Consider the following 15371-nt stretch of genomic DNA (forward strand, 5'->3'; position numbering starts at 1 on the left):
TTATACTCTATAATGCTACTAATAAATCAAGTTGGACAAACTCAAGGCACACACTTCATCAACTTCACCTTCAATAAACATCTCAGGGGCCGGACTAGTGTTCCCAAGGCCCCTGAGCCAGGCGCGCCACGGTCTGCCCCAAATAGTTCACAGCAGCTCAGGGAGCTGAGGCAAACGTGCTGTTCTGCAGATGAGGAAACTGAGGGCCAGGGAGGGACAGCCACTTGCCCAGCCGACAGCAGAGGGAGGGCACCAACCTGCCTCTAGGGTCCAACTGCTGATGGACTTGGGTGATGGAGGTCAGTCCTGCCCTGGGCAGGCTGCACCTTGTCAAGTGGGCGGCCGTGAGCTTGTCGGGACTGAGCCTGTGTGGGGAGGCCTGGTTCTGAGTCTCAGATCTGGGTGGGTGGCAAGGGGTGGCTCCTTTCTTATCTCCCTGCCCGAGGGCTAGTCTTGGTATAAGGGCAGGAGAGGAAGGGGGACAGGGCCTGAGCACCCAGGAAGAAAAGGGGCAGCAGGCTCAGGCACCAAAAGCAGAATCCCTGGGGCAAGGAGGGTGCGGGGTAAAAGAGGTCTGGGTGGAAAAGACGATGACGGAACATTCCAGAGGAGGAAAATACCGGCTCTTGAAAGAGGGAAGGAGAACGGGTGGTGAGAGTGGGAGACATATTCACAAGTAGGCCCGATGCCACAAACGCCCTCTCCTGAGCACCCACTCGGCACCCAACACAGCCAGTCCCTGGACTAGACATACCCAAAGGGCAAGACGGGGAAAGCGCCAGCTTCGTTCACATGCCAGGAGATAGGCTGTTGGTTTTAAGGCCGCAGGGCAGAACCCTAACAGGAGACACCCCCCCCCGCCCCGTCCCTGACACTGACAGCTCCCACTGGGGTCACCAGCACTGCTGGGTCTGAGATAGCCGAAGCCAAGCCCGAGGAGCACCACAGCCATCAGTGACCCCCCTGGGCCAGCCTCAGGGACAGCCATTCAGCTCAGAGATGCGAGGACAGAGGATGGGGTGGGGCAGGACCTGCCCAAGGGGAGATGGTGATTCAAGGTGCACAGGGCACCGAGTTCCACCCACCCCAGTACTAGAACTGTGAACTTGACTGGCTCACACCACACCTAAGGCCTGTACCCTGTGGCTTATACCCTCCCACTCTGATTTCGTCCTATACTGTCCTACTGCTTGCTCTCTCACATTCCCTGAGAGCCCCTGCACCCCTACCCCTTGGGCCAAGGACAGACCTGGCCTGGCCCCGCCTGCACTGGCTGGCAGGCTCACTCATGCCGACATGGCCAGCCGAGGGCAGATGTGGGCTACCCACAGGTGGCCACCCAGCTTGGTGGAGGCTCAGTCCCCCCGTAAGGGCACGCGAGCTTGGGCCTGGCCCTCAGGGTGCTATGGCAGGGCAGTTACCTATTAGAGCGGAAGGGGTTCCAGCCCAGGGGCTAGACTCTGCCGTTAGAAACCAGTTTATGAGAGAGGGCAGGCCTGCTCTGCTGCCCAGCGGCTGCCTCCACCCCACAAGCCGTTCTGCAGGGACAGCTCACGTGGGAAGCACATGTAGTGGTACCCCACCCCCAACCTGGGTTTAGGCTCCAGCTCTGTGATTGACTGGCTGAGAGCTCGCAGACTGCTTGGCTGCAACAGGCCCTGGTCTCCTCGTTTACAGGATAGAGGGATTTGCCCAGAGGGTCTCCAAGGGCCTTCCTGGCTCCCATAACAAACGCCAGACTGCGTGGCACGCAGGCCCCCGGAACCACGCAGAGAAGGGGGTGACGGGAATGGAGAGGAGGGGACCACTTACCCGCTCCACGAAGCCCTGCTTGTGCTTCAGCTTGTAGACCTTCAGCCGGGGCAGGAAGCTCTCGGTGTAGTTCTTGTCCTCTAGCCCGTGCAGCAGGGTGCCGTGGAAGGCCAGCCGGCAGCTGTTGGCGTGAATGTCTGCATCGAGCCTGGAACCAATCACCAGGCACAGCCGGGGGCAGGTGACGGGCTTCTCGAACTCCACGAGGGCCCACTGCTGCCGGGGGTAGGGGCCCTCGGGGGCCTGGCCCACCTTTGGGGTGGCCTCGGCCCCGTCGCTGGCCGCTGGCGCCGAGTCCCTGCACAGGTACTGCTCCTGGAAGAGGTATTCACGGGAGAAGTCAAAGGCGTCCAGCACGGGCTCGCGGTCGAAGCTCTCGGGGGACGGGCTGAAGACCATCAGGCGGCCCATGACGGTCTCGTGGCCCACCGTGATGTGGAACTTGGCCTTGGTCTGCAGGGGGCCCCGGAAGTACAGGATCTTCTCCAGGGAGATGAGGGCCGCATGGATGGTGCGCAGGGACTCGGGGGCGCACACCAGCCCACGCTCCAGCAGCCTGGGGTCAAACTGGGTCACGCAGACGCCCAGCCGGTCGCCCTGCATGGCCGACGAGACGGGCATATGGAACATCTGCATGGACTTCACCTTCTTCACCACCTGCCCGGAAGAGACATGGGAGTCAGATATGCCCCTGTTCCCTGGTACCTGACCCAGGAGCCAACAGGCAGGGCACACCAGCTGCCGGGAGGTCTGGGCCCCACCCTGTCAGAGCCCCCTTTGAAGAGCAAGTGCCGCCCTGAAAGCACCAAGGGGAGGCCACCCTTTGAGGCCCAGGTTCGCGTCCTTCTCCACATCTCACCCCCCTGCCAGGTGGAGGGCAGCACTCCCCAATCCTGGCCTACCTCCTTTTATCCTGGCCTCCCCTCCATCCTTTTAGCCTCAGCCTGCCCTTGTACCCGGCTCCAATTGCAACAGACTTCTCCCTCTAGCTGACCATTCCGGCACTTTCTTGCCCGTAGCCCTCTGGGTAAGCTTGTTCCCCTCGCGGAATGGTCTGCTCAGTCCCTTGGACTGCCAAATTGTGCCCATCTGTCTTTTTTTAAGTTCAGTTTTATTGAAATATATTCACATACCATACAATCATCCATGGTCTACAATCAACTGTTCACAGTATGATCATATAGTTATGCATTCATCACCACAATTTATTTCTGAACATTTTCCTTACATCAGAAAGAATTAGAACAAGAATAAAAAATAAAAGTGAAAAAAGAACACCCAAACCATCCCCCCATCCCACCCTATTTGTCATTTAGTTTTTATCCCCATTTTTCTACTCATCCATCCATACACTAGATAAAGGGGGTGTGATCCACAAGGTCTTCACAATCACACTGTCACCCCTTGTAATCTACATTATTATATAATTGTCTTCAGGAGTCCAGACTGCTGGGTTGGAGTTTGGTAGTTTCAGGCATTTACTTCTAGCTATTCCAATACATTAAAGCCTAAGAGGTGTTATCTATATAGTGCATAAGAGTGTCCACCAGAGTGACCTCTTGACTCCATTTGAAATCTCTCAGCCACTAAAACTATTTCGTCTCATTTTGCATCCCCCTTTTGGTCAAGAAGATACTTTCAGTCCCATGATGCCGGGTCCAGATTCATCCCTGGGAGTCATATCCTGCATTGCCAGGGAGATTTACTCCCCTGGGAGTTGGGTCCCACGTAGGGGGGAGGGCAGTGAGTTCACCTGTCGAGGTGGCTCAGTCAGAGAGAGAGAGAGGGCCAATCCGAGCAACAAAGAGGTACTCAGGGAGAGCCTATCTGTCTTTTAAAGCTCAGGCCACGTCTTTGTTCTGCAAAGTCTGCCCAGACCCCCCAATGGGCAGGATTTGTCCCTCTGGCCTTGGTGGTCCCTGAGGCCCTCTCCGTCCCACCCAGCCTGCCATGCTGTCACTGTCTGCTCTGGCTCTGCCGCCTACTAGCCTGGGAGCTTCTCAACGGCAGGGTCTACTTCCATTCACTCAACACAAACCTACTGGGAATCTACCCCATGCCAGGCATTGTTCTAGGGGTAGGAACACAGCGAGCCCTGATTTCAAAGAGCTTAATGTCTAGAGACAACATCAATGTGATGGAGGAGGACTGAGGAGGGATGAGGGTTGCCAGGAAGGCCTCTCTGTACAAATGATGCCAGAGCTAAGACCTGATAACAAGTTGCCAGCGGAGTGGAGACCCAGAGAGAGGGGGGTCTAAACCATGGAACTAACACATGCCAAGGCCCCGGAGTGGGAATAAGTTTAGGGAGGTTGAAATCTAAAAAAAGAAGCTGGAGGGGCTGCAGCAGGGTGGGCGAGGGAGGGAGTGGGAGGAGGGAGGTCAGAAGCTTGGGCTGAAGGCCATGGCTAGGAGCTTCGGCTCTAGACTGTGCACAAGAAGCTACTGGAGGGTTTTAGGAAAAGGCGTAACCTGATCTTATTTCTGTTTTTAAAAGATCACACCGACTCCTATAAGGGGGCAGCTTTCTGCACCCAGAGTTTGTAAATTAGGAACAGACACAGAAAAGGCTCTAATACATGTTCACAAAATGAACCAATGTCCCCAGCCACCAGCCACCGTCTCTGAGGCAAGATGGAGTTGGGTTTGTTAAAGATTTCTGTTTAACAATGCAGGGAAATATGTAACATCTTTCAGAAAAAGTGCCATCCAAAACTGTTGGTTAATTCTGACATTTCGGTTGCAGGCATCGTCTGCCTACAAAGTCTGAGTGTGTGGGACATTTATTTTCTCCCCAGACTGAGGGGGATTTGGTGCTATGTTAACAGCCCCAGAGACCAGGGCCTTTCCTGGGGAGCCATAATATTCAAGTGTTTGTTTAAAGATCATTAACTACCTACCCAAGAGGTCAGGGGGCAGAGAAAGTGAGAAGCGCAGTGTCAAAAGCCACATCTCAGATCAATCAAAAAGAAAGATAAAACATCTCTGAAATGGTCTACAGAGGCAAGGGGAAAATAAGATTTTCAGGAATGTGTCTTAGAGTGACCAGAGGATATTATCTTACACCGAGTGTCTCTCCAGCAAAATTTCCCCTCCCAGAGGCCCGTGACAGCCCCCACCCCTAGCCCGTCTCCCTCCTCTGGTGCCACTTCCAAACACCAGCTGATGATGTAATTCTCCTTCAATCAAATGTTATACGGGCTCCCCGTCTTCTACAAACCTTTGGAGGGTGCTCTGTTAGCTGAAATTCCATGGCAATGCCTATGTGTGGGTGCTTGCCCCAGGGCACCATCAAAAAGTCCTAGTTCTTTCAGGGTTCAATCCTCAATCCCAAATGCACCCTCCCATTGAGGCTGTCACCGTCCATCCGACTCAGGGCGTTTCCTGGCCCAACATGGCCATCAAGCCTTTCAACTCCGGCTACAGGGAACTGGAACAATCCCTGGAGGACACGGTGATCACATCTGTCTACAGAGATTCCTTGCACCTGGCAAATTCACCCCGTTCCCTAAAGCCCCAGGGCTCACGCCGCCTCCTGGAAGGCTTGCCCAACCAATCCGGAACTGGTTTCTCTCTCCTCAGGGTGCCCTCAACTCTACTTGACATGTTGCATCTAACTGCTGGCTAATGTGTCGTTTCCTGCCTCTGTTTACTGGCTTATTTAAATGCCGATGTAACGAATGCCTATGAAACCCTCATCCACCCCAAGAACTAATGCATTCCCAGTACCAAGGACGCATCTCGGTGGCTCCTCCCAGTCTGGTCCCCCCACCTGCCCCTGGCTGCAGGGGCAGCTGTCCTGGTCTTGGCATGCGACGTTCCCGTCCCTTTTATATGTACACATACGTGTATATGTCTGTGTAGGGTTTGCAACATATGTAGTCCATATGCCTAATTGATAATTTGCTTGTTTTATGAAGTTTTGAACTTTCTGAAAGGAGCATCATACTGGTTCTGATCTGGAAGATTCCTCCAGGTTGTTGCTCACTTGTGGACAATGCCATGACACCGTCTGTGCAGACGCCACAATCTAGCGTCCTATCAAGGTGCAGTTGGCTGTTTCCAGCTTGTTCCTGGAAAACGCTGCGATGAATTCCTCCTCGTATGAGAAGACTGCCTGGTGCACATGTGCCAGGGGTCCTCAAGGACATCCATCCTGGAGGGGAATTGCTGGGCCGTGGGACCTGTGAGTGCTTGACTTTACTAGAGCCATCCAGCCTGCTGTCCCCTTCCAACAGCAGGGCCCAGAGACCAAGAGCTCCACATCCTCACCAGTGCGTGGCATCGCCAGATGGCTTCGTTTCAGCCCACCACATCTGACTCTCCCCTCTTTTAGATCTTGAGGACAGGGACTGTGTTCTGCTTCCTGCTGCATCTTCGGCGCCTGGCACAGGGGCTGCTTATGACAGATCCCATTAACCACCCATCCCACCTGAAGGGAATGATGGCAGCTCGTTCTGGGAGAGAAATGTCCCTTGTGGCCACGACACCTGGCAAAGCACCAGGCTGAGATTCCAGACCTGCCGGGGCTTGAAAAAGAGCCCTGTGTTTCCGAGCCTTCCTGTGAGAGAGATCTGCCAGCGGCCCTACCCGCCCTGATGCCCCTGCCCGTCAAGCCAGCTCCAGGCAGGCTTTATTCACAGCGTGTTCTCCTTTCAGCTGGGCTCATGTTCTCAGGACCGAGCTAATAAAGAATGCCTTACGAGGGCACCGTGAAGAACAGAAGGACAAATAACTGTGCAAATCAAGATTTTAAGGGCCGCGACAGGAAATTGTGAAACAGATAAAGAGGCAGAGAGGGTGACTGGGCCTCTCAGCCAGGGTGGACGCAGACAACATTGCTGAGGACAGAGTCTCAAGCAAGCCCTCATGGTGACAAAGCACACAGCAAGCACCGGGGATCCCACTGAGGACACTACAGACAGAGGAAAGGGGACCATTTCCCTAACTTGAGACAGGGAAAAAAAGGCTTTCCTTTACGGTCGTTTATTTTCCAGCCAACTTGGAGAGAGTCTATCCATGTACAACTCACTCACCAAATGTTCACTAATATCCGTGCTGAGTGGCTGAGACATGCACATATGCATTCACTCAACACGTATTTATTAAGTTCCTCCCATGACCAGGCCCTGGTCCTGGACTGATACAGGGACAAGGAAAACACGGTTTGGGTCCGATGGAGTTTACTGGCTGGTGGGGGAGGCAGCACTAATTAAATCATCAACTAATAAATGGAGAGTTGCAAAACTATGGGGAGGTCTAGGAGAAAAAAGGTTAGGGCCCTATGGGAGAGAATAACCGGGGGGGCCTGATTCCTTCTGGGTGGTCAGGGGGCACTTCTCGGAGGAGGCGGCATTTAAGCCGAGTGAAGATGGGATGAGAAGGCTTGACCTTCGGGGGTTCCAGGCAGAGGGCACAGCCCAGCCTGACTCCAGCCCTGAGGTGGGGAGAGTGTGGCCTGCTGGAGGGCTGGCTGGGGTGGAGGGGGCAAGGGGGCAACGCCCGTGAGGGTGCAGACACGGGCCGGCCACGCCCAGCAAGAGAAAGCAACTGGTGGTACTGGGGAGCTGGGGTTGAGCAGGGAAATGATGCCCTCTCATCTGGATTTTTATTTTGTAGTTCCTTTTTTCTTCTTTAAATTTAGTTCTATTGAGATATATTCACATACCATACAATCATCCATGGTGTACAATCAACTGTTCACAGTACCATCATATAGTTGTGCATCCGTCACCCAAATCTATTTTTGAACCTTTTCCTTACACCCAAAAGAATCAGAATAAGAATAAAAAATAAAAGTAAAAAAGAACACCCAAATCATCCCCTCCATCCCACCCTATTTTTCATTTAGTTTTTGTCTCCATTTTTCTACTCATCCATCCATAGCATTTGCTTTTAATAGGGAAGTTGTCAGTTTACAGAAAAAGCAAGCAGAAAATAGAGTTCCCACCTACCACCCCCCTAGATGCAGTTCTCCCTTTTATTAACACTTTGTATTAATGTAGTACCTCTGTTACAATTGATGAAACCGTAATATTGTAATTCTTGTAATTATAGTCCACCGTTTACAGTAGGGTTCACTGTGTTGTACAGTCCTGTTTTCTTTTTAAATTTTTATTCTAGTTTTTTTTTATATATATATATATAGCTCAAAATTCCTTTCAACCACATTCAAATATATAATTCAGTGCCATTAAGTACATTCACAATGTACTATCATCACCACCCATCCATTACCAAAACATTTCCATCACCCCAAACAGAAACTGTATAATTTAAGCATTGACTCCCCATTCCCTACCACCACTCTGGCCCCTGATAACCTGTATCCTAGTTTCTAACTCTATGAGTTTACTTACTCTAATTATTTCGTATCAGTGAGATCGTGCAATCTTTGTCCTTTTGTGTCTGGATTACTCCACTCAACACGCTGTCTTCAAGTTCATCTATGTTGTACTATGTATCAGAACTTCATTCCATTTTATGGTTAAATAATATTCCATTGTGTGTATAAACCACATTTTGTTTATCCATTCATCTGTTGATGGACACTTGGGTTGCTTCCATCTTTTGGCAATTGTGAATCATGCCCCTATGAACATCCATGTGCAAATATTTGTTTGAGTCCCTGCTTTCAATTCTTTTGGGTACATACCTAGAAGTGGGATTGCCAGGTCATATGGTCATTCTATACTTAACTTTCTGAGGAATCACCAACTGCACCATTTTACATTCCCACCAACAATGCCTTAGTATTCCTATTTCTCCACAACTTCTCTAACACTTATTTTCCATTTTTTAAATAGGAGCCATTCTAGTAGGTGTGAAGTGTTATTGTGGTTTTGATTTGCATTTCCCTAATGGCTAATGATGTTGAGCATCCTTTCATGGGCTTTTCAGTAATTTATATATCTTCTTTGGAGAGAGGTCTAAATAATATCTTTTCCCCATTTTTAATTGGGTTGTATGTCTTTTTGTGGTTGAGTTGAGGGAGTTCTTTACATATTCTGGATACGAAACCCTTATCAGATATGTGGTTTCCAAATATTTTCTCCCACTATGTAGGTTGTCTTTTTACTTTCATGATGAAGTCTTTTGATGCACAGAAGTTTTTAATTTTGATTAAGTCCCTTTTATCTATTTTTTTTTCTTTTGGCGCTCATGTTTTTGGTATAAAGTCTAAGAAACCACTCCCTAATACAAGGTCCTGAACATGCTTCCTTAACATTTCCTTCTAGGAGTTTCATAGTTCTGGTTCTTATATTTAGGTCTTTGACTCTTTTGAGTTAATTTTTGTATATGGTGTGAGATAGGGGTCCACTTCATTCTTTTGCATATGGATATCCAGTTCTCTCAGCACTATTTGTTGAAGAGACTATTTTTCCCAAATGAGTGGACTTGGCAACCTTGTCAAAAATCAATTGGTTTCTGAAAAATCAACTCTATTTCTGAATTCTCAATTCTATTCCATTGGTCTATATGTGTGTCCTTGTGCCAGTATCATGCTGTTTTGATTACGGTGGTTTTGAATGTTTTAAAATTAGGAGCATGAATCCTCCAATTTCATTCTTCTTTTTCAAGATGTTTTTGGCTATTTGGAGCTTGTTACCCTTCCACATAAATTTAATGATTGGCTTTTCCATTTCTGCAAAGAAGGGATTGCAATGAATCTGTAAATGGCTTTGGGTAGAATTGACATCTTAATGATATTTAGTCTTCCAGCCCATGAACACAGAAAGTCTTTCCATTTATTTAAGTCTTCTTTGATTTCTTTGGGCAACATTTTTCAAGTTTTTCCACATACAAGTCATTTACTTTCTTGGTTAAATTTATCCTTAGATATCTGATTTTTTAGTTACTTTTGTAGATGGAATTTTTTTCTTGATCTCCTTCCTCTTCAGATTGTTCTTTACTACTGAATAGACACATTACTGATTTCTGCACATTGATCTTGTATCCTGCACCACTTTGCTGAATTAGTTTATTAGGTCTAATATCTTTCTGTAGATTTTTCATGATTTTCTGTTAATAGGATCAAGTCATCTGCAAATAGGGAAAATTTTACTTATTCCTTCCTAATTTGGATGCCTTCTATTTCTTTTTCTTGCCTAACAGCTCTGACAGGAATTTCCTGTACATGGTTGAATAACAGTGGTGCCAGTGGGCATGCCTGTCAAAACAGATCCAGATCTGACCCCTTCTCCCCTCACCCACTGCTACCAGCCTGGTCCTAAGCCACTATCTTGCTTTGCTCATTGCCCCTTTCCATCTGCAATCTCTTCTTCACAGAGCAGTTAGAGTAATTAGGCTAAACCATAAGCCGACACGATATTGGGGTTTTACCCCCAGTCTCTGCCGTGGCTTCCCATCTCACTGTGTAAAAGCCAATGTCCTTACCGTGACCCATAAGGTCTTAGGGTCCAGCTCCCTGTGGTTTCTGACTTTTTCTTAATTTCACATATCCATGTTTCTGCTCACATGGCATTTTACCAGAGAGTCCATCCTTTACCACCCAATAAATACAGTCCTTCTGTACATTTTCTTCATAGCACTTATCACCACCTGATCTATTACATATTTGTTTGTTTGCTGACTCTCTCACGCACTGTAATGTAACCTCCATGAGGACAAGGTCTTTGTTTTTCTTGCAATTCTCTCTCCAGTACCTTTCGTACAGGAGGCCTCACACATATCTGAGGAATGAATGAATGGAGCCATGGCTGCAAGCAATACTGTCCCAGCTCTCAGGGAGTTCCCGTCTGGGTCTAGGATCCTCCTGTCCACCAAGGCCTGGGGGATAGATACATCAGCTCTGGGAGCAGGGAGAAGCAGGTTGAGGTCCCCTGGGGAGGGGATACCAGCTTCACTGGTGGTGTAAGCAGGGAGAATGGCGGCAGAGAAGCCTGGGTGGGCAGAGCGGGTGGGCGCCACTGTGACACAGCATCTGAGTGGGGTAGGAAAGGCCCTCCTCTTGGGACCTCCTTTGGAGGCTCCTTGGGCCCATTCCTTGATCTCAGCTTCCCAAAGGTGCTGGCTGTCCTCAGAGTCCCTTTAACCTGTCCCTCCCATCTCCCAGCCCCAAGGGCTTCTGGGGAAGGAAGGAATGGGCCAAGGGAGGGAGGGAGGAATACATCAAGCCAGCAAACAATTTTTAAAACTCAAGTTCATGCTTGGTAAGCAGTTTGGTCCTTTTTGATTAACAAAGAAGCTTTACCATCATCTGGGTCAGTTATTCTTCATAAAAACCCCTTGATGCAGGTCAATATTTTTACATTCAATTTTATGGATGAAGAAACAGAGATTTTTGATGTCTCCAAGGTCACAAAGCAAATAAGCCTGCGACTTGGGACAATAAGATGAATGCTGGGACTGCAAGGCGGACCTGATGTTTCACGGCCTTGTCTGCCAAGCGGCTGAGCCTGAAACATTTGCTGGGCTGGCCAGAGCTGTGGGCAGAGGCAGCCATGTCCTCTAGGTTCTTTGGGGCCAGACGGTCAGGGGATGGGCCTATAAGTGGCTGTGGATTTTGGATGATTGATGATGTGGATGCCCACCTCACCTGCACCCCAAAAGATGGCTTCAGGGGAAGGAGTAGAGAGGGAAGGTTCTGGAAAGGGAGCTTCATACCAGCCACTGTTTAGAGGTCCTCCCCATCTGTGACAGCACTGACAGCTCACATCAATGCCAAGACGCAAGGCCCAGGATGCGTGGAGGCAAAGGCCAGGAAAGTTGGGACTTGAGAGATCAGCTACGGCACAGGCAGGGTTGGAAACAGATTTACCTTGCTCCCAAGCCCATGCCTGCTTTCCCTCCTTTGGCCCTAAGTCACTGCAGCTGCTCTGGCTAAGCTCAACAACAACCTCCTAATTGCCGAGCCCAGTGGGCAGTTTGCAGACTGGACTTTTCAGCTGCCTCACTCCCTCCCAGCCAGCTTTATTTGCTGTTTTGGGGCAGCATGGTATTTCCCAGCACAGGACAGACGCCCAGTAAATGTTTGCTGATTGAACAGATGAGAGAGCAAACACACACCCCCTCTGTCTGCTCCAAGCCTGATGTGCTCCAATACTCTGTCTGGTCTTTTGAGGATCTGCAATTTCATTTCCTAGCATTCTGAGGATTCGGCACAGTATGGTGCCTGGAATGATCTGGCCTCTCCTTAATATGTTGCTTTCCAAGGCTGTTGGAAAACCTCCAGTATAAGTGACCTGAAGGTGCCAGTCATAATTTTTCCATCTCTGCTCGCCATGGCACCTTGCTTGGAATAGGAAGCACCTAATTAATAGTCAAATAAACCTCATTATTCTACCATGGGACCCATACAGGAAGTCAAGAAGAGAGGGCCCCCCACATCAGTCGGACACCTAACATATGAAGAAGATTTACAGTCCTGGTTCAGTTTAATTCTCACAACAACGTTTCAGGTGGCTGATAAGCTCATTTTACAGACAAGCACCCTGAAGCCCCAAGAGGTTATGACACATCCCAAAGCATCCAGATCTGTCATGAAAGTCCATGAGCTTTCACTACGTCGTGCCATCAAAACATATGTACTCCATGATGGGAGTCCAAGACAAAATACAAGTCAATACTGGATAACGAGTTCTACTGAACCCCCCGTGAGTTCAACAGCGGAACGTTCTGTAGGACCAGAACTGCCTGGACCAAGGCTGCCCCAACAAACCACAGAGGAAGAGCAGTGTTTGGGGCCCTTATGGCATTCTAGAGAATCAACAGATGCTTGCAAGAGGTAGGTAACAGCACCAGCCTAGCGCTCTGCCACCTTTCTGATATGCAGAGATTTTTGTAATAATGGTACTGGCTGTAATGAGATTGGACCTCTCCTATCCATTTTCGTTCCATTAATGAGCCTGGAAACTCCTGGCTGTGCCAAAGGCTAGGGTTGGGGCCCTGCGACTTCATCATTACTTAATAAAATGTAAATTGGAGAGGAAAAGAAACACACGAGGTTTGACACTAATAAGCTTACAGCAGGATCAGTTACTTCAATTCAAAGACGTTCAGACCGGAGGGGGAGAGATGAAATAAGCTTTTAAAGATCGGCCTAGGTTTGGCTCCATCAGACCTAACCGACTTTGTTTAATAAGGTTTCAATTTGGCTGCTCTTATTTCTCCCTCTTCTTCCAGCACGGCTGTGGACAGATAAGACATTTTTTTTCCCCCGCCGAGTGCATTAATCACATCTCACACACACACAACCAAACTCAGGACTCTGCACAAAGAGAGGGTGGCGTGAGCTCCTGGCAGCCAGCACCCCTGAGCAGGTTCGGGGCCCGCTCGCCACTGGATGTGCCCAGAGAGGAAAGCAGGCCCACCTTGGGACTCGACTCCCACCCACTCATTTTTAGGGAAATTAAAACCATTCGTAAAAGTATAGAGAATTGAATGATGTAATGAATATCTGTGCTCCCCTATCTGGGACTAACCATTTAGATGCTTCAAGAACTGTCCCCTTCCCTCTACTCCACTGCCAATTACCTTCCTGAATCTTTTATGCGGCCTTCTGTTTTATACATTTATGCACACACATGGCTCCATGAGTCATCTGTCTGTTTGTTAATGTATACAAATGGTACCATTTTCATGTTTAAGTCTACTCCTTGCTCCCTCCCATGTCATGCTTTTGTCATCTATTCACATTGGGATAAAGCGAGATCTAGCTCAGTCTTGTAGACTTTGCAAGGTAGTATTTTTTTACGGGACAGCATCATCATTTCATTTTTTCCTGCCCTTACTGATGGGCACGTGGGCCGCTATTTTTTTGTTGCTATTTGCAAGGCTGCATGCAACAAACTGTACAAATGCACAGGGGTCTTCTAGCTTCACTCTCTGGATGGGAGACTGTGGTGGTGTGAGACATGGGTTCGGCTGTACGACGGCTTCCCAACTCTCCTCTCGCCCACCCTCTTGCCGCCACTTGGAACTATGGGCGTTTTCATCAGTGCTAACAGGACAGTCCAGGAGTGATGCCCTGTGGCTGCCCTGGGGTGTGTCAATGTATGCTCCCCCATCACCAGGAATGAGCACCTCCTAGAAGGGGTATGCAAAGGGCTCTGCGAGTCATTTCCAGCTTCTCCTGAGTCCCTGCTGCTTCGTGTCCAGCCCCCACCCTCATCCTGGATAAGATAAAGTGGTAACAGTTACACACTGACTGCACACTGCCAGCCCCAAGCGCTGAGCTGGCTGCTTCTAGGAGGTCTGGGGCCCCAAACAGTTCTTCAAGGAAGGGGTGATTGCACAGGAGTGGGAGAGGGAAGGTTCTGCCTTGGAAGCAAGGAGGTGGAGGGGGTCTGAGTGGCCCTCTTCCCATCATTTCAGATGGCCCGCGCCCTCAGCAGGCCTCCTTGGCTCCCCGCCCTCGGGGCACCTGTGCCAGAAAATACATTCTGGGTTCCTGGCAGCGTGTGCAGGGCCTCTCCTCCCAGCTGGCCTGTTGCCCTTGGGTCCGGGCCTCCCTCCATGAGATGGGGAGTTGTGTGGCTGACTCGAGACCTCAGCCAGGGGACCAGGTGTTCCCTGGGGGAAGGGGGCCAGAGAGGCAGGGAGAACTGCCCTCCAAGGGATCGCTGCTGAGAAGCAGATGCCCCGATGAAAAGGAAAAGAGGATCTTCAGAAGTCTCAGAGGAACTTGCAGACACCCACAGCCACGATTCCGAGATCAGAGCTGGGCAGGGCACTGTCTGTCCATCTGCCTGTCTGTTAGCTCCCTGCTTTCCACCCCCACCTCCAGGCGTCCAGGCCCGGCCCAGATTCCTGATGGCCCTTCAGGTCCTTGGATGCAGCGGGCTCAGAGTTAACCAGGGTATCTTCAAGGGAAGTCCTTCCCTGCCTCCCCAGCTCCCTTGCCCCCCCAGCCCCCTTACCCAGTTAAATCCTATTTGTCCCTCAGATCTCAGGGCCCCCAGACAGCCCAGCCCACCCCCCCCATGAGACTGGCCCAGGGCCCGGCCAGAGAAGGCACTCTTCCTATGCCAGACTCGGTGGAGTGTGGGGCACTGCTGCTCTGTGGCCGACCCCACAAACAAACCCCACAAACAAACCCCACAGCAACGGAAACCGTAAAAGTGACAAGGAGCCTGCCAGAAAGCTTTGTGCTCCTCCTCCCGGCCCACCCTCCGCGGATTTGTCATCTCATAAAACTTTAGATTTAATTACACCAATGGTTGAGTCTTCTGCTTTCCATACAATTGGGGCTACAATTTTTTTTTTTTAAACAACATCCCTGGGCTTTTTTTTTTTTTTTATTAAATTCAGTTTTATTGAAATACATTCACACACCATACAATCATCCATGATATATAATCCACTGTCCACAGTATGATAACATAGTTATGCGTTCATCACCACAATCGATCTCTGAACATTGTCCTTACATCAGAAAGAACCAGAACAAGAATAAAAAATAAAAGTGAAAAAAGAACACCCAAATCATCCCCCAATCCCACCCCATTTGTCCTTTAGTTTTTATCCCCATTCCTCCACTCATCCATACACTAGATAAAGGGGGTGTGATCCACAAGGTCTTCACAATCACACTGTCA

The 15371-nt window shown here is 49.6% G+C and overlaps 1 protein-coding gene across 3 annotated transcripts in view; it reads right to left on the bottom strand.

Moving 5' to 3' along the window:
* Positions 1–15371, bottom strand: part of EEFSEC (eukaryotic elongation factor, selenocysteine-tRNA specific) — a 304753-nt gene that overhangs the window by 67701 nt on the left and 221681 nt on the right. For all 3 annotated transcript variants that reach the window (XM_037803120.1, XM_037803109.1, XM_037803130.1), the window contains one exon: positions 1813–2469. In XM_037803120.1, coding sequence (XP_037659048.1) covers positions 1813–2469 — 657 coding nt within the window. The remainder of the gene's footprint in view (positions 1–1812; positions 2470–15371) is intronic.

Source organism: Choloepus didactylus, chromosome 1, assembly GCF_015220235.1.
Source record: "Choloepus didactylus isolate mChoDid1 chromosome 1, mChoDid1.pri, whole genome shotgun sequence".
NCBI lineage: Eukaryota > Metazoa > Chordata > Mammalia > Pilosa > Megalonychidae > Choloepus > Choloepus didactylus.